We start from the raw sequence: 24,752 nt of genomic DNA, 5'->3' as shown, positions 1-24,752 counted from the left end.
ATTACAACTACCTGAGATATTCACAGAATAGCCTACCAAATTGTTTTGCTGAAGGATATAAGAAATTACCCCAGATGTGTTAAGTTACCAACACTTCAAAGCTGTGCATAGCACACACTGAGAGAGCTACTGATGGTATCTACAAAGTCAAAAGAACCTTGGGACAGAAAACATTGGTCTGGTAAACTTGAGAGAAATTATTGGGAGAAATGCATGGAAGATAGCAGGATGCTGTCTCCCCCAACCCAACCAAGGCAGAAATCAGAGATGATGGTGAAAATATGTGAATTGGGGCACTAAAGGAAGAAAAGGAGGAAACAAGTCCTGAGGTTGTACCTGAGAGGGCCATGTTCTGTGCAGAAGGAACAGTAGATAACAAAGCACTGATGCTTGGTGTGCTTGTAGAGGGTTAGATGCATGAATAGCTTGGACATGACCCACCAAACACAAGTGATAAGCCAAGGTAGGGATTGTGAACTTGGAGTAAAATTGTTAGTCATCAAAGTGTTCCGAGTAGAGGAGTAGCATATCCTATAACAGATTCTAAAAAGATCACTCCAGCTGTTGAGTGGAACTAAGCTGTAAAGAAATAAAGGGGACACAGAAGACTCTTGTTTGATGGCTACTGTGATGTTACCTCTTACACTGTAAGTTTTATAGAACCATTTACGTTCTCACATGTATCCCATAACACCTTTGGGGCAGAGAGCTCATAGTTACAATTTACTGATTATGTATATAACCTAGATGTATGCCTATCGAGAAATAATTATCGTATAGGTAGCTGACAGTAATATTAAATCTACATTATTTAATTACAGTATATCATTGAAAGTCTTTGTCTTTTACAATCTCTTTAGAAAATGTAAGTTTTCTAGAGTATTTGTTTCAACATTTGCAAAATGCTGATAACCCTGGCCTACTTAGTTAAGTACTAACCTGAAAATGCCTAATCAGACCTTTTCTTTCTCACCATAGCTGAGAGTAACAATTATCTGCGTTGCTGTAATACGAACCCTTGCTTTCAACACAAAACACAAACTCCGCTGTTACTGCAAACTTCCTGAGAAATTTTTAAAGTTTACACAACTGACTGGATTCTGACATTTATATTCATCCAATCCATCCCTTTCTTGGCACCTGACCCAAGCTCTCAAACACGGACCCTCTTCCTTAGGGTCATTTTTTTTTTCTTTTTTCTTTTTACATCACTGTTAATCTAGAAACCACTCATCACCAATCCCATCTTTGTACTTCAGTGCACCTTGGGGAGTATAGACGTGGCCTTACGTTTCCAGGGTTAAGAAGCAATCAGAACAGTGGCGAGTTTGACAGGTCCCGAGAAACTCCGGGGCTGTAGCTACAAGCTGAATCACAAGATCAGAAATCAAGTTTCCTTCCACCCACCCCATTGAAAAGGCAGGTGCGTCCCGGGCGCTGCACCGCCGCATCACCTCCCTGAGACCGGGTGCGGGGAGGAGAACCCAAGGATCTTTAAATCCGGGTCCAACATCCTCCACGTGGCCGCCTTCTCAAATTTCAGTCCACGGCCACCCACGCGGAAGTCGCCTCCCCAGCGGGCACTCAGAGGCCTGAGCACACCGGCGACGCCTGGACCCGGAAAAACTCGGGACACTGATAGTGTTCTCAGTGGACCTGCTACAGAGCTGTCCTCTCACTGGCCCGGCCCTCCACGGCTGAGCGCGTCCCACGCTCCGAAACACACAGAGCAAGCGCCGGAGGCGACGGCGCGCGCGTCGACGTCGGCCCCGGGCCTGGAGGGGGCGGGGTCGCGCTCCTGCGCACGCGCGCAAGGACACATAAGCGGAAGTGGCGCGTGGGTGCCGGTGATGAGAGCGCCTTCCGGGGAGGCCGCAGCGGCTGTGGAAAGTCCAGAAGTAGGAGAGGAAGCGGAGGAAGAGGAGGTGATGGCGACCGACTTGGGGAGGGGGCGACGTTTCGTCTGGCCGAGGCGTTGTCCGGGCTAAGGTCACCCAGGTGACGAGCCAGTTTTGGGGTGGGCGTGCCCCCGGCGCCCTTCTGGTGTTTGGGACCCAGAATCTCTATCCCTCAAAGACCTTAGACATTGCGGGTGTCCCCCTAGCTGAAGGAGCTTTCTAGGAGCGGATGCGGTCGGGATGACGGGAGCAGATAACTTCCTTTTTAAAAAAGGAGCCGACACCTCCCGCACGGTTTCCAGGGAGGAGCACCTGTTTCTCCCACACCCGTTACCCCCTTGGGGCTGGCGGGAATGCCTTCAGGCCACCTTGAACTCCCTGGGAGGAGGCCAGCCCCGGGGCTCTCCGGGCTGTGCACCTGTCGGCCTCTGCAGGACTGTCAGGCTCCTGCTTTTCCCCAGGACCTTTTGCACTTAAGAATCACTTCCGGGTTCCATGTTTTGGGGGGACTCCACGGTTCTCTGATGCCCATTTCCCTTTCCCGGGAAGGTGACTGACTGTTCTTGCCATGCTATTGAGTTTATGTTACTAGAAGTTCTGCAAGTTCCTCCAGTCTTTGCAACTGATTTGCTACTTCCTCTGTTTTTCTTTCAAAGGAATGTTGAAAGTAGAAGGGGGAATCATTTGGTGCACTCACAGAATTTTTTAAGCTATTGGGCATCTGCATTTCTTATGCAGTAGTAGGTTTCCCTGTATCTAGAAAATCCAACGGGTTTTGAAAAAATAAAATTGTCGTGACAATTTGAAACTTGGAAGAGGTTGCAATTGCATTTGAATATAATTTAGGTAGTATTATTTGTACTTAATTAATACATAAAATCCTAATTTTAGCATTTTCCCTTGGGGGAAAAAAAAAGTAACAAATTGGCACCGTTTCTCGAACTTTGTATAATGAAGTGTGTAAAAAGAAATGAGACAGAATCTTATTTTGTTTTTTGGTACTCCATAGGCCGTGGTTGATATACAGTGCAGTTAATCAGGGAAAATTACACTTTTATTTCTAACATCAAGTGTGGCAAAATACGGAGTCATGTTTCTCAGGTTACTTGCATAGTAATGACAGATTTTTCCTTACGTGCTACCCCACCCCACCCCCTTTCTTTTTCTTTTTCTTTTTCTTTTTTTTTTTTTTTTTTTGTAGTGGGAGTCTTTCAGATTAGAAAAGAGAGATTAAGAAATAACTAATTTTTATTTCCTTAGGTCATTATAAGTCAACACCATCACTTTATAATTTTGAAATATCCAATATGTACTAGAGATGCTACCTTTTAATTCCATTTTAGCTGTTATTTGTGCCTTCAAGGAACTAAAGGTAGATATCTATTTTGAGTTTAGGAAGAGAACTCAGGCAGTGATTCACACTTGTGGTTTTCTTTTCTATTTTAGTTTCATGGGTTATTGTGAAGTTCTAAGGCAAAGCCAAATATTGTTTGTTTAATTTGAAAACTATTTTTAATTCCTGTTTCACAAAGACAGGCTCAATTTCTTTAGATGTTAGTTTATATCAGTCCTTAATGTTTTAAATGGAAGGGAAATGGCAAACCTTGGGCATCATTACAGGTATATAAATCATGCTGAAAGAGACCTTCATCGGTCATGCATTCTGATCAGCGGTGTGCAGATTAATAACACAAAACTACATTCTAAAGGCAAAGCATTTAAAGGGTAGGTTTGGTGGTACTGATGCATCAAGCAAGAAAGGGAAAGAAACTTATTTTCATGTTCATTTCAGGTGCTTTGTGGAAAATTCAGGAGAGATGTTGGTCTTTTTGTTCATGCTTAGAAAGAATAGTGCTGGAGGAATTTAACTGCATATGTGGCCGAGATCGGCAGTTCTGAGGTTGTAAAGAAATATGTTGGGAGAGCTAAAATGATGAAATGGAGCAGAATACTGTTGATTCAATGATGGTTACTAAAGTGCAAGAGAGTCCTTCATTTAATATCTGATATTTTTGTTATATGCTTGAACACCCTGTGTAAGCAACATCATTTCTTAAGGAACTCATATTTTTGAAGGAAAAGCACACACAAAAGTCATGCCATTATGATTTAGACATTTGTAAATTATGTTTACATATTACATGTACATAAACCATGCTGTAAAGATCTAGAACAGCAATTAGTTTTTAATGTACAAGGTCTTAATCAAAGTTGCAGCATGGCCAAATTTCGAGTTCATCAATGTGAAAGATGAGGAGATTATACACAATCTAATCTGGAGAAAATGGCTATTTGATGGTAACATCAAATATTTTAGATATACTTGTGGATGTAGAGTCAATAAGAATCTTTGCAGGGTGTAAATGTGAGGAATAGGAAAGAATCTTAAGGTAACTCCTGGACTTTGAGTTTATGTTTCATGCTAAGTAACATTACATGATATTGGGAATATAGGAAGAAGAAAAGATTTGTTTTCAGGGGAAAATAAGTTCATATTAGGCCATGTTTAATATATGGTAACAGTAGAATTTCACTGAGATATCAAAGAAGCATTTGGAGAGAGGTCTAGGTAAGAAATACAGATCCATATTTCCAGTTGCACATCAAAGAGTGAATCAGCTTAAGCACAAGAGACCACACCAATGGTATTTCTAAGTAGTTGAATAATTATCACTGTTTTAGTCGGCCTTTTTGCTGCTGTGACTTAAAGAACCCAACCAAAACAATTGTAGAGGAGAAAAGGTTTGTTTAGGGATCCTGGTTTCAGAGCTCTTCATCCATAGTATTCTGGCTGGCTCCATTCCTTGGGGCTCAAGGTGAGGAGAACATCATGGTAGAAGTGTGGGGCAGAGGGAAACAGTTGACATCAGGAAGCTGAGAGAGATTCCACTCTCCAGAACAAAATATATACCCCATAGCTTTGCCCCCAAGAAACCACTTGGTCCAGCCACACCCCACCTGCCTCCAGTTAATGTTCAGTTAATTCCATCATGGATTAATCATCTGATTAGATTAAGATGATTCGATCATTTCTCCTCCAAACTTCACATTGTCTCGTGAACTATTGGGGGATACCACATCTAAACCACAACAATCACTAACATACATGTACTATCATACCATGTACTAAAGACTTTTACATTTATTTCACATGGTCACGGCAAAAATCCTATGGTAACCATATTTTTAACACTTATCCCGCCCTATTCCCTTCTTAGAGGTACAGAACTTAAAGCTCAGAAAGGTTAAATAATTTGCCCAAGACTCCCTAGCTAATACATAGCAAAACCCAATCTTGAATTCAGATCTGTCTAAATTAAAGCACAGTGCTATACTGCTTTCTGAGAAGTATTAGTTAGAATTGTATTCATGTGCTTGGCATTTTGCTGAATTACATACATCACAGAAGAAGGTGACTTTGAGAGAAGTTTACCTTCTGGAGAAGTATTTTGATATGAAGAAAAGCAGGAATGAGATTTTATATAAGCTTTATTCTATACATGTGTTTCTCCAAATTCTGTAAGAATTTCTGTAAACGGAAGGACCAGTTTATTTGCTTTATCCAATTATTGGATGCAGAGACTACAAGAATAATCTTCTCTTTCATCTGTCTCTTCCCAACTGTGGGAGTTAGGGAGGGTGTCACGAAGGAGACATTAAAGCTGAACTTCAAAACCTGACCCAGAGAAAGGAGACCAGGTAAAAGGACATCATGACCAGAGGGCAAGATTATTTGAAAGTCCATGATGTTTTTCAAGAATGAAATATTGGTTTAGGCTTTATTGAAAGAAGTGAGAGAAAGGGAGCTTAGAAGCTTATGTTCTGCCAGATATTTTTAACTGGTGCTCTTTGCCCATGCTTATACATAGCAAATAGTTAAAATTTTTTGTTTTTTATTCAAGCACAGGTTTGATGAAATGTTTAATGAAGATAACTTATTTGTATTATGTTTTTATTAGTACATTATAATTATACATAACAATGGGGTTCATTGTGATATATTTATATTTGCACATTAAAAAATCTTGCTGCATTTCATTTCCCAGTACTTCCCATTTCCCTTCCTTCCCCAGTCCCTTTCTTTATTCTACTGGTCTTTCTTTTATCTGTTTACTTTTTTACTTGGTGCGTTATAATTACATATAAAAGCAGGATTCATTAGAGAAAATAATTTAAAGCAGTTTATAAAGACAATCACATCTCAAGGTTATCCTACAAGACCGTGTAAAAATTCTTAATTGAGAGAGAGCAATGATTGAAACATAACTGAGAAAAAGAACAAAGTAAAGGAAGAAAAAAATAAAGACAAAGAAACAAAGCAAAACTTTGTAAAACTGCACATTCTCTGTTTAAAAACATAGCACAGATGGTATAAAATAAAGTGTTTTGGTGACTGAAGTGTTCTTAGCTACAAGTTATATTCAGAGCCTCAGCCCTCATTTGAATTAGGGCCTAGTTCATCTTTGTGAATCAGTAAATTGGGAATGATCATAGAGGCAACACTAATTCTTACTATTTTAAACCAACAGTTTCTATTAAAAGATTTCCAAGTGAAGCTCATTGTCAAAATTATACTTATCTCTTCAGCCCTTGGTGTATATATTTTCATTCTCACTGGAATCATAATAGTCTTTTCTAGAAAAAAGGTTTTTCCTCATAAATGTGCTCTAATCTTTAATTGTCATTAAATCTTGAGTCTCTTCAACCTTTACATGGAATTTAAGTTTCAGTTTATTGAAATCCAAAGAGAAATTGACAGTCTTCCATGATGCCTCATACTTTTTTCCCCCAAAGACTGACAAAAGATGACATGTTTTCCAGCCTTTTACACCCCGGAGACTTTTAAAATTAAAATGATCTCCAAAAGAAAAAAATATATATTTTATTTTAGCCTAAGAAATGTTATTACTAAAACATATTATTCATTCTACAGTCTCTGGTAAATTAGCTTTTTAAGCAACTTACAGTTGGGCGACTTTTAAAATGTTACTGGCAAATAGATTTTACAGTTGTTCTAGTATTTAAAGGAACACCACTTATTCTTTACTGTTCTCCAAGTAAAGATTAACTTTAATGTTGAGAATGTTATGCTTACACTATTGTACATTCTAAAAGTTATCTACTTACTAGATATGAAACCGTAACCTCCTGCTTAATTCTTTAACAAAACAGATTAGCTTTTGGTTTGTTGCTATGGAATGAGTGTGGTCTATATCCAATTTAGTGATGCAGTTGCTCTCTCAAGTTTATACTTGATAAATTGGCAGTTAGCTGTGGTGTTTTTGGTTGTTAAGAGGCTGTAATTGAGAAGTTAAGATAGTACATCCACAGAATTAGCCTCATCTACACAGTTTTATAGTTTAGATTAGTATTTGGAGCAATACTTTATGATATAAATGTTTTACTTTAATTGCATATTTCCTTCTCTAGGACTTGGCACAGCAAACAGAAGAATTAAACGAAATACAGCAAACCAACAGAGATAACTCTGGAAGCCCTGAATGCAGCAAAATAAGAACAATGGACCTCAAGTTTAACAACTCCAGAAAATACATCTCTATCACTGTGCCATCCAAAACCCAAACAATGTCACCACACATTAAGTCAATTGATGACATTATAGTACTTGGCATAAATCTCAGCAAATTTAACAAACTTACTCAGTTTTTCATATGTGTTGCTGGAGTTTTTGTATTTTACCTAATTTATGGATATTTGCAGGTAAATAGTTATTTGTTTGTAATATGTTAATCATTTATAGCAGTTAATTTCAGTATTAGCACTTACTAAAAATTTTGTCTGAGATATTTTTACTAAGAGTTTACCAGTTGATTTATAAATTTGAATTTTTCATAGAGTAATACAAACAGACTTCTTGAAAGGGTTAGTGAAAACAGAGTTTCAGAGTAAATTATTTTAAGTGGGGAGGGAAGATGATAATCTTGAAAAATTTAAATTATGAAAATATGTTTTTAAATATTCAACAAAATGTAGATATTTGCAGCCCTGTGTTAGTTTTTAAAAAGAAGAAAATTTCAAATATATGTGATACCTGGGAACATAATTTTCCAATAAAATTGTAGCACAATTCTCAATTCTTTGGGCTCAACAATAAAAGTCCTTTTTACAAAAATAGATCATGATATTTTAATTCATCTATAATAGACAAGTCCTTTTAATGTTTTAATAGTCAAATACTTTTCATTTTAACTTGTATTTTCTCTAATTCCACTTTGCCAGAATCTTATCTGTGATTTTTGTTTATACAGAACACTTCTAACTAACATTGCAATAGTTTGTTTTGTATTTGCATTGTATTTTAGGATAGTTCTATACATTTGGCCAGCAGCAAATCTCTGACTTTCAAAAACATGGGCTGGATGAGTGAGGTTCCTAGCTGGTAAAAATGTTATAGTGGGAATCAGTGTTATTAATGGCCATTTAATTAATGAATGTTTTTATCCTTTAGTGATTTAGATTTTTAATACAACTCCATAAAGTGAGAGAAGCTTTGTAATTCAAGAAAAGGAATGATGTTTTCTGAAAACAGTATTTCTGGCATACATTAGTACTAATAAATAAAGAGTGATTTCAAAAATATTACTTTTTCATTGTTTTATATAGATGAATTATAAAGATAAATGTAAATAAAGAAGGTAGAATTTTGACTTATTTAGCTAACTAAGAGACTGCCATGAAGAATATTAATGTAAACCAAAACATGAACTAAAAATATTAATATTTACAATTGATTTCCTATTAGAAGATGATATAACTTAAGACATCATTATGAGTAAGAGTTAAAAATAAAGATTGGAATTTCTTGTTGAAATTTTTTTATCCTTCAGTATTCCATTGTTAACAAGTAGCTTGGCACCAAAGGTACTTATAGCAAAGGAAAATGAATTAGAAATTCACCTTACAATTTCATTAGATGCATTTTTCATATTTGATTAATGATTAAATATTTTCGTTAATAACCAGTGCGTGCAGAGTTTTAAATTGGAAAAACCACTGCAAATTTCATTTGTAGTTTTACCTCTTTTGCTTTGTGAAATTGACATTGTTCTTAGCTCTTGTGTATAATCAGGCATTGAAATAGTTCAAGGAAAATGGTTGAGGTTTGCTAATGTGACATATACATACATACACACCTGCACATAAGGTAGGCAGTTTGATTTATTCATTTAAAATTAAGCCAGATAATTTCAGTAAAATAACTCTTAATGACTTGTTAAAATGACTTTCTAATAAATGATGTAAATGTGACTTTATGATATAATACTGTGTTTAGGGAAAAGTTGTACATAATCTGGGGCACAAAAATTCTGAAAAATTATATTATTGATTTGAACTATGTTTCTGTAGAATAGCCCTAAGATGATAGACTTCTAGTGAAATCTGTTCTTTATACGTTCTTGAGTTAGTCACCTCTTTCATTGTTTTGGGCAACTTTTAATTGTGGTGTGTATTTGCTTAAATAAAGAAGCACATCATGTTGCTTTGTATTTTCTGCTGATTTTCATACTTGGGTATGTAGGGTCAATTCTTGGGGAGAACTAATTTCTGACTTCTCTGAGGTACTATGGGGTGGGGGACTATAGCTTGATTTCTTTTAAAATGTTGTTTTTATGAGAATTTAACAAGAGTAAGTTGGTCTATCCACTTGAACTTAACAGTATCCATATGTCTTTTGACAGGAATTAATATTTTCAGTGGAGGGTTTTAAGTCCTATGGCTGGTACCTTACTTTAGTGCAATTTGCATTTTACTCCATATTTGGCCTAATAGAACTTCAGCTTATTCAGGATAAAAGGAGAAGGTATGTAGCTTGGTTTTTTGTTAGTTAAGTTCACTAGTATTAGTTGAATCTTCTTTTAGAAAAAATTTAGCTTGTTAAATATGCATGAAATGTATATTTCCTATTAATGTTATCTAATCATGAATTGTTATCAGTATAATCAGCTTAATATAATGTTTTCTTTATACACTGATGCTCAACTTATGGTAAAATATATCTTTTTGAACAGAAATATGTATATTTTTATAAAGTTCACTAAAATAAGTATAATTACAGGAAGGTTTAGGGTGCAGCTGACATGGAAGTAATGGAGTGAAATATCTGTTTTTGTAGTGATTTTTAAAATGTGAAGTTAATGTTTTGTGGGATATATCCAACTAAAATGGCCATGGAACATCCAGTAGCTAAGATTTTCACTCTTAAACATTAGAAAAACATACTTCATTACTTTTTGTTAAAATCTAAGTGGCTGGTTTGATAATATTTTTCAAATTAACAAACATCTAGAATTGAAAAATTTATGGCATTTTTAACAACATGCATGGAAATAGTCTCTGATTATGAATAGAAGATGGTTAGGAATTTGTGAAATTTTGATAAATGTAAGAAGAGTGGTCATTTCTTTATTATCACACCCTAATATTGATTTCACATATCTGTTGTGCAGTTCAAATACAATAAAGAATATAATATGGGCATTCTGTCTTCTTTCATGTAAATGTTTAATCCTTCAGTAAAGTGAAAATTTTTTTAATTGAAAAAATTTTCATAGCTTTTTTTAACAAAAAAAAAATGATTTTGAAGTTTGTGTGATGGTAACTGTACAATTTTAAGTATTTAATTCTGTGACATAAGATTCTTCCTGGAAGAATCTGTGACACAAGTTTCTTCATATATTCAGTTTTGCCTGCCAAACTCTTTACTGCCAATAAACTGTTATAGTAAAATAAAAATATTTGAGTCTGAGAATATCATCTTCCTTATTTTCATGCTCTGAAATCATAACATATAGCCATAAATGATAGAATAAAAAACAATGAAATATATCTATCAAGACTAATAGTAAGGAAACCTGAAGATTTGTTACCTATTGCAAACTCTTGGGCCTCCAGTTGCTTCTAAGGTAAAAAAGACAATAATGCCATATTTGTTAAGTGAAAAGTTACACAAAGATGATGTATCTCCTGTCAAATATCAGAAGGAAACACCTCCCATTAGCTACCTAGATGAGATGGGAGTGGGCCATGTTTATCTCAACCTTTAAACCATATGACCATGATGTGTTTTTAAAAGATAATTTGATTTAAACATAAGTGAAAGAATCTGGGAGAAGAATTTATAGACTTAAATGTAATTTTGAATTGAAACTTTTTCCTTCTGAGGCATTTTAAATTTTAAAAACTGTCATTAAAGAAGATACAATGAAAATACGCCCAATCATGTATTAATTAATATTATAGTAGTATGTTTTTTAAACCTTTAATTAGCTAAACTGTTTGCTTAGGGTTGTATTCCCCCCCCCAATATTAATGTAAATAGCTGTGTATAGGAAAGAGAACAGGATTTGAAGTTAGAAAACATGGGTTTGAATCATTTTGGTGCTGCTGCTTATTAGCTCTGGCAAAACCTCAGGGAAGTCACTGAAATTCTCAATTTTATTGGGAATCAAATGTGATAATGTGTGCTAACACAAGTCATAAACTGTAGCACCCTATATATGCCTCTTATTATTTTTCACCAAAGATTAATTCCATTTTTAATTACTTTGATTTTTTTTTAACAAAGGAGATCTGTCAAATCAGTTTTGAGAGGTTTTTGTTGTTGTTTTTGTTATAGTTTTGACACTACTTCTAAAGAAGTAAGTAATTGAGGTATTAAATAAAATACAATGAGAATTCTAGAGGCAAAAAGCCAACTTTTTGGTAAAAAGCCAACTTCCTTATTTTGTGTATGAGAAAACAAAGACCTACAGACTTGCTGAGATTTTCAGGTCTCCTGGGTTTCAGGCTCTTTTTCTTTCTACCTGTGCTATACTGCTTTTCTAATCTTGTAAATTTTTTGACTTGAACTTTAATTTTCTGGCCACTACCACTGTTTTTGTGATGTCTGAGGAAATTTGATTTGTATCATTACCAGGGAAACTTTCACTATATATCTTCACTGATTAGGGCAATGAAGTTTACGGACAGTGTGAAAATGTTTTGGGGTACTCTATTGTATATGAGCATATCACGTTATTTCCAGTGGATTTAAATATTAATTACTGTATTAGTACTTACCTGGGAAAGGTCTCAAAATTGAAATGTAGATGTGATAAATTGTAATTAAGTTTTCCTAGTTAATTATTTTACCTTATGTCTGACTATATAAAAGATATGAGGGATTGTTGTTGCTTTTGTTAAAACATAATCACAAATTTCAAAAGGGAAATTACACTTAAGTATGTAGCATTATCAAATTATGTGAATAGTGACTCATTGTGTTTCTAACACCAGTGTACAACATTATTATTTTAGACCATTAAATATCTAGTCAGTGTGAGCATAGGGTCACAATAATGACTTGAAATTCTAAAGATGCTAATAAGGAATCTCCTTTAGGAAATTTAGATAGAGCCGAAAATTAAAAGATTTTGAGATCAGAGAGTCAGATTGTTGTGACATTTTATAGAACACAGGGAGTTGATTTATAAGATAGTATAATAAAAATCATGTCTAGAATTTTAAAGCTCATGCACTTTTTTCCCTAAGAAATTCTGCTTAGGTTTATGCTAGCAGAACGGATAGATAATTTTTTCCTAATGCTAGATGGAAACATTAGGAAACAACAGAACAACAGTTTAGAAGTTAAATTTTTGTTGAAATTATTTTAGGTGCCTTTTACATTATAGAGGCTAATATTTTTTAAAGCAATTTCTTTTTCTAAATTTAGTCAATATTGTTTTTAACTGTAGCTAGAAATACTGTTTAAAACCTTTTGATCAATGTTTATACCTTTAGTAAGAATCTCAGTAACTTTTTACATAGTTGAGAGTCCTCATTTATGATTAGTTATAATAAAAGCAAATTGTTATTTTGTCAGTGTTCTTTTATATAAGTGTTTCAACTTTAAGAGTAGTGATATTTTTACTCATATTTACAGAAATATTAACCAGAAATTCGAAAAGCAAAGTAGTATGAATTGGGTCCCCAAAATGAAGGTTTTAAAAATTGTCTTTTACAGAATACCAGGAAAAACCTACATGATAATAGCTTTTCTAACAGTGGGTACTATGGGGTTATCAAACACTTCCTTGGGCTACCTGAATTATCCCACCCAAGTCATCTTCAAGTGCTGCAAATTGATTCCTGTTATGCTAGGAGGAGTTTTTATTCAAGGTATAGTAATGATATATTTTCATACTATTTGAAACCAGTAGGACATGTTATAGCATCTAGCATTAGGAAAACACTAAGTAAGCATCTATCATACTTTAGCGAGTATCTAGGTATCCTAACAGTTATAAGGGTATCTTACAAAAGTAAGGTATTATAAAAACATAGATACTTCTCTGATATACCTCATCTGGAATCAATAATTTGGATTTGAGAGAAAAAAATTTTACTTTGAAATTTAGGCATTTCTAGCAATACTGTATTCACATATTGAAGATTTAGCTCAGAAGTACCTGGAAAGTTCCTTTTCTCAATTCTTTTATTCTACTCTTCAGAGCCCACACTCAACCATTGTACAGTGGATAATTGTCATATTAAAATAAGGCTTAGTCTGAGTGGGTTACTAACCCTGCTAACTTACTGATGTCTTGGAGCCCCAGCTAAGTTTAAAAAACATGAAAATATGAGGAGAAGAGGATCCACAGCATCTAGCAGTATATCAAGTTGTTCTACCTGTTAGCTGTCATGAGGAATATTCATGTTTCAATAATTGTTTCTGTATCACTAAATGTCATATATAGCAACATTTTTATTTTATTCCTTCAACGCCTTCCCAATAAGCCTTATACAATGAAAGTGTGTTTTATAGCAACTTGACATATCATCATAGGGCAGTGGTTCATGTGGGAAAAATTTACTTCAATCCATATTAAAAAATCACACTTTGGCAGTCCCTGTTGGGTCCCCTCCCCACCCTTCTGGAGCTGTCTCTTTTTTTCTCATTTGAATAAATTCAACTCTATGCTTAAAAAAAATCAAATCACACTTAACCTGATGAGGCACATATAATATTACTTATAATCCTTAAAAAATATACTACATTTCATTTTATTAAATGTGAATATCTCATGGTATTTATAAACAAGAAAATCTTGCCTTTTAATATAAATCCATTAAAAACACTCATTTCTACAAAAAATTTTTAATACTTTCAAATGTACATTATTCTTGTCAGTGTTCACCAATATACAGTCATGTACTACATTAGATGTTTCAGTCAACATTGTACCACATAGGAAGGTGGTCACATATGATAGTATTGCCCAGGGAAATTATAACTGTCGTAGTCTGTGTAAGTATACTCTATAATATTTGTACAGCAATGTAATTACCTAAAGATGGGTTTCTCAGAACATATCCTCGCCATTAAGCAATATATGACCATGTGTATTTTATTCACTATCATAACAGATGATGTAGGATTCCATTTCTAACTTAAAGACATGCTGTGCCCATTGATCATTTAATCGTCAGAAGCCCTTCTGTGACTGTCTCATCCCTGGATCTAAGTGTTCTTCATATTTTTGGCATTGGATATTAAAAAACAGATCCCAGTTCTATTGGGTTAAGCACATAGGTCTAACATTAGGCTTGATGAATATTCTCATAATGAGGTGGGCTTACCTTTGTTTTGTATAGGAAAGCGGTATAATGTTGCAGATGTCTCTGCTGCCTTATGCATGAGCCTAGGCCTCATCTGGTTTACCCTTGCTGACAGCACAATTGCACCTAACTTCAATCTGACAGGTAAGGAATTTATAATTCTAGATTTTATTGGCATTTTGGTTTAGACTAAGAACTTCTAAAATTTCACAAGGATTTTAAATGATGGTATAACATCTGTGATTCACATATCTAACATAAGGCCTTTAGACTTTTATAGGCTATAGTAAAAATATCACAGCTCTGGAAATGTAAGTTTTTGTAGTACCTTTTATTTCAACATAATGAGGCTGCCCAGTCAAAATCTTTGATGATCAAATGTAGGTTAGATTAATTTTTTACCTGCTGAATTATAACTGTGCACATGAGTAATAGGGGAAATACAGTAGTCATTGTTTCTACTCTCATTAAAAAAAAAACAAAACAAACAAACAAAAAAAACTGAGGACTGAAGATGTAGCTCAGGTTGTGGAGCACTTAGCATACAAGAAGTCCTGGGTTCAATCTCCAGCACCATCAAACAAACAAACAAAAAAACTTTGAAACTTGTGCATTTATTGTCAACGTTTGTGCTAAAGGGGAAAGATATGCTGTACTTTAATATTAAAGTATGTAATGTATATATGAGTATTACCTGAAAGTGCTTAAATTTTCTACCAAAAAGTTTTCTCTTTAGTGTGCTATGTAAAATTTTACAAATTAAAGTTAGATTTGTCAAAAGCAGAAAAATTTTTATAGGATGTGCAAAAATATGAACAAAAAATAAGTGTGGGTATCCTGTTCTTATTCTAGTTTACCTTTCAGATAAATTGTTTCGTGGTATTATTGGGGTTTATTGTATATACAGTGCTGCACTAAAATTATTGAAATAATTTTACTAATAATACTAATTTAGTATCATCTCCTAACTTGACAGACTATTTAAAGTGTCTAGGTCTTCGAAGAAACTCAGAGAAGAGCAAAAAAGTAATAACATCACCAAGTATAAAGTGTAATTGTTTCTGAGAAAAAATAATAAACTTTCACATAATGAAAAAAATATGTATTTTCCTAAGAATCAAGACATATTACCAGTTGTCAAGTTTTCCTCAATGCCCTGGCTGGCCAGGCTGAGTGAATGGATTTCAATGTAAACAGTTCTGCCTCTCAAAACACCCACAAGAGTCTGGTAGGACCTACTCCATCTGCTCTTTATACTTGATTATAAGCACTCACTGCTCATTTAAGAGAATGCTGTGAATTACAGCTGTTCTTGTTATAGTCTATATTTTTCAAGGAATGCTTAATTTTCACAAATCAAAAACTCTAAAGATTATGAAATCAGCAGGAATTGATTTTTTTATTATTTAGGAAAAGGCAATGTTTAAAAAGGTACATAATTTGTAATGAGAGTTGTAGATTCAAATTCTTTTTGAATTATTTAAAAATAAACAACCATGAGTAAATTACCCATAGAATAGGATAATGATAAGTTGCCTCACACAGAGCTAGTGGGAAGGGGTATTAAGATGAGGGAGTAATGGGTGTGAAGCCACATGCAGTGAAGGAATGGGAGGTGGGGCTCCTGTGGCACCATAACTTCTCATTGTACCTCTGGTGCTAGCCCCTCCTAAGTTTCAGCTGCATATTTTTGAAGAGAATTAGAACCCAGCCATACTTCATGAAGAATAATTGATGAGTGTTTATCCCTTCTCTGATCTTTGTAGAGTGTATTACCTAAAGAAGATGTGATAAAGTGGCTATTAAAGAAAAAACTTTGAAAGGAATAGTATAAACATCCAGACTTGCTCAAATAAAAATTTTCTTTAAAATATTCCCCTTAGAATACAATTGAAGTGTTTTCATGTTATTGCCATTATTTGGAATATTTTGGGGATTATCTTTGAATAGCCTTTTAGGAGGTAGGAAATTCCTTTGAAGATCCTCAAAAACCCATGTCTTTCAATATTTGAAACCAGTAAAAGAGCATTCAGCATCAAGTTTGGTACATAAAAATGTATGACTAGGCAGTAAATAATAAAGCTAGAACTTCTTCCTTAATACAGTAAGTTTTATCAAACATATAATCTACAGTGACAGTGAAACTCTTAATTAATGTTGAAATGCAATAATAACAGCATTAGTGTGACTTTTGTTTGTTTTAATATTTTCACCTGTGTGCTTATTGCATCTGATTGTGGATAAGAATATTTAGCTTTACAGAGCAGGTGTGATTGAAAACCTGCCTTTGCTTTTTAGTCTATTTAACGTCTGCTAGAACTTGATTATGGTCTGTGTATTTAAGTAAGGAGACTGTTTCTTTTACCTTCTTGAAGGTGTCATGCTTATTTCCCTGGCACTGTGTGCAGATGCTGTCATTGGAAATGTTCAAGAGAAAGCTATGAAACTGCACAATGCTTCTAATTCTGAAATGGTAAATACTCAAGTGCTTTTTCCTTCGTGTCAGACAGATTAAAAAATGGTAATGTGCTTATATCAAGGACTTGCCATGCATTTTTAAACTAATTTATCATTGTTTTCCTAAAGTAATCAGTCAGGCATTATAGGAAGGTAAAAAGAAAAACTACCACTACCACTACTAACAGCTGCCTGTATATTTAATCATTTTTTTCTCATTGATTTATAGTTTTTTTATCCATTTATAGAACCCTTTGTCATGTCATTTTATTCCCTGCTTTGTATTTAGTGTTATTTTCCATGTAAAAGTTTATAATTTTTATATGGTCCAATTTATCTTTGACTTCTGGCTGGGAATTTTCCTAACTTTAAGATTTTAAATATTTTACCATGTTGTCTGGTATTATGATTTCCTTTTTTTGTTAAATTCTAATTCAGTCCAAGACTCTAAAAATATTTTTCTTTCATGACTACTCTTTTGTTCCAGTTACATTTATCAAATAAGGCCACTTTCCAGCTTATTTTAAATGCCTTCTTTATAATGTCATATTCTAATGTACAATAGATTTCACTTGAATTTATTTCTGCATCAGTACATATAACAACAGCAGCTTTACCATACCTTTGCCATCTGTTAGGACTAGCCAGCATTGTTCCTTTTCTTTTTCAGAACATTACTACCAATAGTAATTCTTGGGTGTCCATACTCCCCCCTAAAAAAACTAGAAATCCCATTGGTATTGTGATTGGTATGGCATTGAATTATAAATTAATTTAGGGAGAATGGCATCTGTACACTTGATTCTTTCAGTCCAAGAATAAGGTATGACTTTCTTTTATTCAAGTGTTGTTGTTTTTTTTAATGTCTATTAGAACTTAACATTTCTATCATATAAATCCAACACAGTTCTTATTAAAGTTATTGTTAGGGTTTCTTTTGCTGTTGTTATTGTAAATACTTTCTTTTCTTTCAATGTATCTTCTAACTGGTTTTATATCTGGGTGGGGGAGAGAGAGAGAGAGAGAACATTAATCTTATAACCAACAACCTTCATAGACAGAATGCATCACATTATGGATATAAAGGAGTATTCTTTGCTGTTACTTTCTCAGCACAGACTGGTGCATCTTTAAGTACATCCTAGTAATATAGTAACTTTATTCTTGATCGATAATTTTCTTGATCATTATCACTACTTTTTCTAAGTAAGAAAAAAGATGTCCTAAGAGGGAATTATGGAACTGTAGGTGGTTAGAAAGTTAATAAAATGTAGTGGTTAAGATGTTAAACTCTGATAGCCTTAGTTCATATCCTAACTTTACTACCTCATATTTGGGAAAATACATCTCTAAGTTTTAATAATTTCATTTGCAAATTAGTGAGGAACAATAGACTAAGAACACCTGTTGCAACCAGGCATGATGGACACACCTGTAATCCCAGTGGCTTGGGAGGCTGAGACAGAAGGATTGTGAGTTCAAAGCCAGCCTCAGCAACTTAGCAAGATTGTGTGTTTAATAAAATATAAAAAAGGCCTGGGGATGTGGTTCAGTGGTTAAGCATCCCTAGGTTCAATCCCCAGTACCAAAAAAAAAAAAAAAAACCACTTATAGCATATGTTGGTTGTGAGAAATCTGTGGAGGAATTCATTTGGAGCAGTACCTGAGACTATTTATGAGGACTGTAATAAACAGAGATAAAATGGTTAGTAGGGAAATTAAGCAATAGATTATGCCTTGTACTGCTTATTTTCAATATATATTAATATCTCTTGTAAACGTAATGTTTGGGGTTCTTTTCGTGTTCTATAAGTAACTTTAAGGGTTTCATTTTGATTGTATATATTTTTACAATGCTAACATTAAATCTGGTTTGTATTCAGTAATTAAACTAGGCAAAAAAAAAGAAATAATTATGTACATGTATAAGAAAGGATTTGTAGTGCTGTTATTTGGTACATAAGATAACTTGTAGTGTACTTATATTCCATTAGGATCAACCATCATTTCCAGAGAGTTGGGCCAAATGGGAATGATACTACTACAAAGGTTTTGTTTTGCAAACTTAAATAAATTAACTGAACTCTACTTAAAACCCTCAATTTTCTATTTTGATTTGATAGTGCTCTTTCCCACTTTATCTATTCTAGGTTTTATATTCATATTCAATTGGTTTTGTGTACATATTATTGGGATTGACATGCACTAGTGGATTAAGCCCTGCAGTAACATTTTGTTCAAAGGTAAATACTAATTTCATTTTTTTAAATAAAAATTTTTTCTATAATCTTAATTCTCCTAATTTAAAAAGGCTATTGTTGGTATAATTTGATAACTCCTCTAATATAATATTGTAGATAAGAAATGAAATGATATTTGAATTTATTTATCTTTGCTATACCCTATTATTTAATTTTTAAGCAGATCATAATGTAGAAGTTGAGAATTTTTAATTTCATCATTATTTTTCCATTTAATCAAAACTAAATAATGTTTGCTTGACTGCATTGTTGAGTGGCTTATTATTGCTTAAGAAGTTAATTAAAATCTGTGGTTTTAGTTCATTTGTAATATGTCAGGTTTTGTATTTTTTTAACAGGCTTTTTTATTTGTTGCAGAATCCAATTCAGACCTATGGTTATGCATTCCTTTTTTCCCTCACTGGATACTTTGGAATTTCTTTTGTTCTGGCTTTGATTAAAATTTTTGGTGCACTTGTTGCTGTAACAGGTAGGAGGGATTTATTTGCTTAGATAATGAAGTAAGCATTTATGTTTTCTCTGATGCTGTTTCCAAAAGACAAAAAAGTTGTTCTGTTACACCAGTTTATTATTTGACTTAATAATTTCTTAAAATTATTATTCTAAAGCAATTGATATTTCAATTTAATTTCTTGTTTTCAAATTTAAAACATTTTTTTTTTCTTTTTTGTGGTGCTAGGGATCAAACCCATGGTCTTACCTGCTGGGCAAGCACTCTTACCATTAAGCTACACCCCAAGCCCTAAAGGCTAAATTTTAAAGAGAAATGTATGCACTTATCCAAATAGTAACTTTTAAATGCATTAAAAGAATTTGCTGTAAAAAATATAATGGGATGAATACCTTCAAAGAAAATATTACCTTTATACACTTTTAACTTATTACTGAAATTCCAGTTTCCTTGCCTTTCAAATATGATAGGTTCAATTTAAACCAAGCTTTTAAACCTTTCACTTGTATCTTTTCTAGTACAACAAGGTCTTTCTTTCTTCACTGATAATACTTATGCACCTGCTCAGTGCCAGGACTTTGCTTGGCACTCTAGAGGAAGGAAGCTTGTATTTCTTGTTTTAGCGGAATGGTCTGGTTACATGAGGGGAGTCAGTAACTGGATATGCTTGTCATTTGCCAGAACTGAAATGCAGCCCTTATCTTAACAGTGAAGACAGTTTTGTTTTTTTCCTGTTCTGTGAAATCAGGAGGTGGTCATAAATAATACCTACTACACACACAGCCCTTATTATATTGAGAAACCATTCTAGATATCTTATGTCTATTAATTATTTTAATTTTTGCAACAGTCCTAAAAAAGTAGGCTCTATTATTGTTCCATTTTATGGAACATAAAATGGGCAAACTGAGGCACAGGAAAGTTGACTTGTCTGATACTCATGTAGAGACAAGGTTCCAATCAAGGTCATCTGGCTCCATGCCAGTGCTCTTGACCATATTCTGCACTGCCTCCCAAGCACATGTAGTAACTCCATGGTTATCCATAATCCAGTCTCCATCTATCTTCTGGGCCGTCTTCATTCTCCCTCCAGGCAGTGGGATGGAGTAAGGGAAGATGAAAGCTACACCTATCTCTTTATGGAAATTTCTTTCAAAAATTGTATTTCTAGAAACATTACTTCTGTTCAAGTTTAACTAGCCACAGCCTAATCACATGACCACACTTACATGAAGGAGAGACTAGAATTATACGAGCTAAAAACAGGTTCTTTTACCAAAAATAGATCCTGGAAATAAAGCCCTGGCACATGTTGCCGTAAGTTTCTTCATTTAGTGTTCATTCAGTCATGCCTTGAATATTGAGTGCCAGCAGACTTGAGTGTGGGGATCCAAGGATGAGGAAGGGGAGAAACTACAGCACATGGGCTGACAGCAGCTGGCTCTGCGACATGGAGGAAAGGCTGCAATGCAGATGTGTGCAGTGCCTACCTCTGCCTGGGACGAGGGAAAAAGGTTTCAGCCTTATGGCACACTTCCAGCTGTAACCCCTAGAAGGACAGGGAAAAGTTAATACAGACATGTAAAGAGGATTGTAAAAATTATTCAGTCTTATCCAGAGATCACCGTTTTTAAAATAGTTTTATGTCCTTTTCTATTTTTAACAAAGAAGCCCACTCTACCTAATCACATCCTCCTTAGGAGAGAAAGCCATTCTATTCTACTGAACTGTGTTTAAGGGATGGTGGGGCTCCACAGTACCATAGCGTCCGCTGCACACTTCCTACAGCTGTCCTTTAGCATTTCACTGTATTAAATATTCATGCTTCCCCACAAAGCCATAAACACAATAGCAGGAACAGGGCCTGCCGGTTGTTTGGTTTTTGCTTTGCATTGTTCCTGGCACCTCACAGAGATTCTGGCATGTAGCTGGCTATAAATATTTGTTGAATACAGATGACTTCCAAAATGTTACCATGCTAAGAGGCACTTTCTAATCAATTTTTTACTCCTACAGTGACAACAGGAAGAAAAGCAATGACCATTGTACTTTCCTTTATATTCTTTGCTAAACCATTCACATTTCAGTAAGTACTTTTTAATTGCAACAAATTTCTCTATTTTTAGATATCATTTCACATTTCTTCTTAAATATCCTTATTTTCAACTTTTTTACCTTTTTTGCAGAAAATGTATTGATTTTGTTTCGCTCTAAAGGTTTTATTTTATTTTTTAATTAATTTATTTATTTTAATTAGGTATATATGACAGCAGAATGCGTTTTGATTCATTGTACACAATTGTGGCACAACTTTTCATTTCTCTGGTTGTATACGATGTAGCATCACACCATATGTGCAGTCATACACATACTTACGGTAATTCCACCATGTTTCCTGCCCCTATACCCCCTCCCCATTTCTTTCTCCCCTTTGCCCAATCAGAGTTCCTCTATTTTTCCCATGCCCCTCTCACCATTGTTGATCAGCATCCACTTATCAGAGAGAACATTAGGCCTTTGGTTTTTGGGGATTGGCTTACTTCACTAAGCATGATATTCTCCAACTCCATCCATTTAACTGCGAATTAAAAGAGAATAATTTTATTCTCTTTTAATATTGAGTAATATTTTATTGTGTAGAACAGTTTCTTTATCATTCATCTATTGAAAAGCATCTAGTTTGGTTCCACAGTTTAGCTATTGTGAATTGAGACTGCTGTAAACATTGATATGGCTATGTTACTATAATATGCTGATTTTAAGTCCTTTGAGTATAGACTGAGGAGTGAGATAGCTGGGTCAAGTGGTAGTTCCATTCCAAGTTTTCTAAGGAATCTCCATACTGCTTTCCATATTGGTAGCACCAGTTTGCAGTCCCACCATTAATGTATGAGTATCCGCATTCCCCCACATCCTCTCTAACACTTATTGTCTGTATTCTTGATAACTGCCATTCTGACTGGTGTAAGATGAAATCTTATAGTAGTTTTGATTTGCATTTTTTTAACTACTAGAGATGTTGAACATTTTTTTTTCATATGTTTGTTAATTAAATGTATATCTTCTTATAAGAAGTGTCTGGTCAGCTTCTTAGCCCATTTATTGAATGGGTTGGATTTTTTTTTTTTTTTTTTTTGGTGGTGGTTTTTACAGTAAATTAATGTGGGATTTTTTTCCTGTTATGCTCTATAAGGAATTGTTTTCATTTTGACCTCTTATTAATGTGTCTTTTTCTGTTTTAGAAATGTTTATAATTTGTTATTTCAAATTTGTCATTTCGTATATTTAAATTGCCAAAACAGAGCCCAGTGCAAATGTGACCCTATTTCCTATATGAATGTGTACACTGTTGACATTAAGGGATTACCTAATGCCCTGGTACAAATTAATAATTACATATTTACAGTATGTGCTTTTAAAAACTACTTGTTTATTTATGGCCTTTTTCACAAAGGATTTAAAGTAGAGAAGTACTCTGTAAGTTGTGTCCTAGTGACTTAGTTTGTGGCTTTTTGTGAAATTGCTTACTGTTCTCTTTTTTGAGTGATATTTGTTTGAAAATAGCATCATGAATACTTGATACAGAACTTTAAAGGTAACCCTAAAATAAGTTTCCATCAGTGTTTAACAGATTATTAAATTGATAATAAATTGATTTTCCTTTCTGCATGGGCTAGGTGTACATTATAGTAATTAAATTATGCTTACATGTCCCTTTTTATCCTTTTGTATTCTGTACAACTGGAATAGCTGGTTGTACTGTGGAGTTGAATTCCCAAGATGGCCTTTAGTAGATTTATATACTCAATATTTTAAGCATAGTCTTAATACTTTGGTGATAGTAGTACTCTATGCTATTATCCACAAAGTTCAGATGAACCTCATTGCATATGATACTTGGTATTTTTTATATCATAAAAGATATGGAATTCAAGCTAATCAGATATAAGAATACTATGTATTTTCATACTGTTATCACAGGCCTCTAATACCAAAAAATTTATTTCATTGAAGAAATATTGTAGACTGATTATCAAATTCTTTTGTTAACAAAAATTATTACCTTGTGAAGTTTAATATTCTTTTTTCCTTATTTCTTTCATTTAGGTATGTATGGTCTGGTTTATTAGTTGTCGTTGGCATATTTCTCAATGTTTACAGCAAAAATATGGATAAAATAAGACTACCCTCACCATATGATCTGATAAACAAGTCAGTGATTGTAAGAAAGTCAAGGACGTTGGCACAAACTGTATAGGTACTGATTTGTCCTGTTTAGAATTTTAAGGGAACAATCAATCAACTTTCCAAAAGGACTGTGATAAAAACAACCAAAGGATCTGAAGGCATGCTTTGCATTTCTGGATGGATTGCATATGAATAGTGTTGTGGTATCAGCTGTTCTTCAGAGCACCTGTTTGACTGACTTCTGATGCAGTCAAGAACCACATCTAGCACACCTTGCAATAAAATGTCTACATGAAGGACTGACTACTCCCTAGCAGTTTCTTGAGAAGTTTGCTGGAAATGGACTATGATACAAGACTTTTTGGATGTCATTATGAATACCAAACACTGATATGTAATAGCACATTGTTTTGTCTTCATTCCATTTTGGTGGTATTTAAATTGATTCTCTGTTATAAGAGTAACTTATGATTTAAAGTCTGGAGAGAATAACATTCATTATAAATAAAATAATCTTATGATTTTTAAAAGGAATATGTTAATAGAATTTTGTTATAAAGACAGAAGTGAAAGTTGTAATAAGATTTAACATGAGCTTTAAAACCTTGGTCGGTCTCTTATGAGAATATTCTTTCGAGAAAACATGCCTTAAGTTTTATGTAGGATATAGGCAAGATAGTAAAAGCAGTCATCATCCTGAGTCATGTAAGTTTGCATCACACAAATAATTTGCTACTCTTTACAAAAGAAGTACAGAATGAATGATTAATTGAAAGGAAAGAAATGTCTTAAGTTATTATAAAATAATGAAATTTTCTAGTTTATCTCGTAAAAGTAAGATGTAATTTGGAAATTCAAAGATGAAGTAGGATAAATTTA

At 33.9% G+C, this 24,752-nt stretch overlaps 1 protein-coding gene across 4 annotated transcripts; it reads left to right on the top strand.

Moving 5' to 3' along the window:
* The first annotated feature begins 1,842 nt into the window (after positions 1 to 1,842).
* Slc35b3 (solute carrier family 35 member B3) lies at positions 1,843 to 24,358 on the top strand. 4 transcript variants are annotated; one of them, XM_076859179.1, is made up of 10 exons: positions 1,843 to 1,998; positions 7,329 to 7,619; positions 9,599 to 9,720; positions 12,922 to 13,076; positions 14,553 to 14,660; positions 16,892 to 16,989; positions 19,124 to 19,216; positions 19,592 to 19,703; positions 21,702 to 21,771; positions 23,793 to 24,358. In XM_076859179.1, exons 2-10 carry the CDS (start codon positions 7,419 to 7,421, stop codon positions 23,941 to 23,943), a joined length of 1,110 nt encoding a protein of 369 aa, XP_076715294.1. In that variant the 5' UTR covers positions 1,843 to 1,998; positions 7,329 to 7,418; the 3' UTR covers positions 23,944 to 24,358. The 4 variants fall into 4 exon arrangements, with proteins under 4 accessions (XP_076715294.1, XP_076715293.1, XP_076715296.1 ...); XM_076859178.2 differs by having other exon boundaries at positions 1,848 to 1,925; XM_076859180.1 differs by lacking the exon at positions 1,843 to 1,998 and adding an exon at positions 5,521 to 5,597.
* The last annotated feature ends 394 nt before the right edge of the window (positions 24,359 to 24,752 follow it).

Source organism: Callospermophilus lateralis, chromosome 6, assembly GCF_048772815.1.
Source record: "Callospermophilus lateralis isolate mCalLat2 chromosome 6, mCalLat2.hap1, whole genome shotgun sequence".
In the NCBI taxonomy this organism is placed as follows: domain Eukaryota; kingdom Metazoa; phylum Chordata; class Mammalia; order Rodentia; family Sciuridae; genus Callospermophilus; species Callospermophilus lateralis.
The sequence above is the reverse complement of the archived record's forward strand: the minus strand, read 5'-3'. Positions and strand labels throughout refer to the sequence as shown.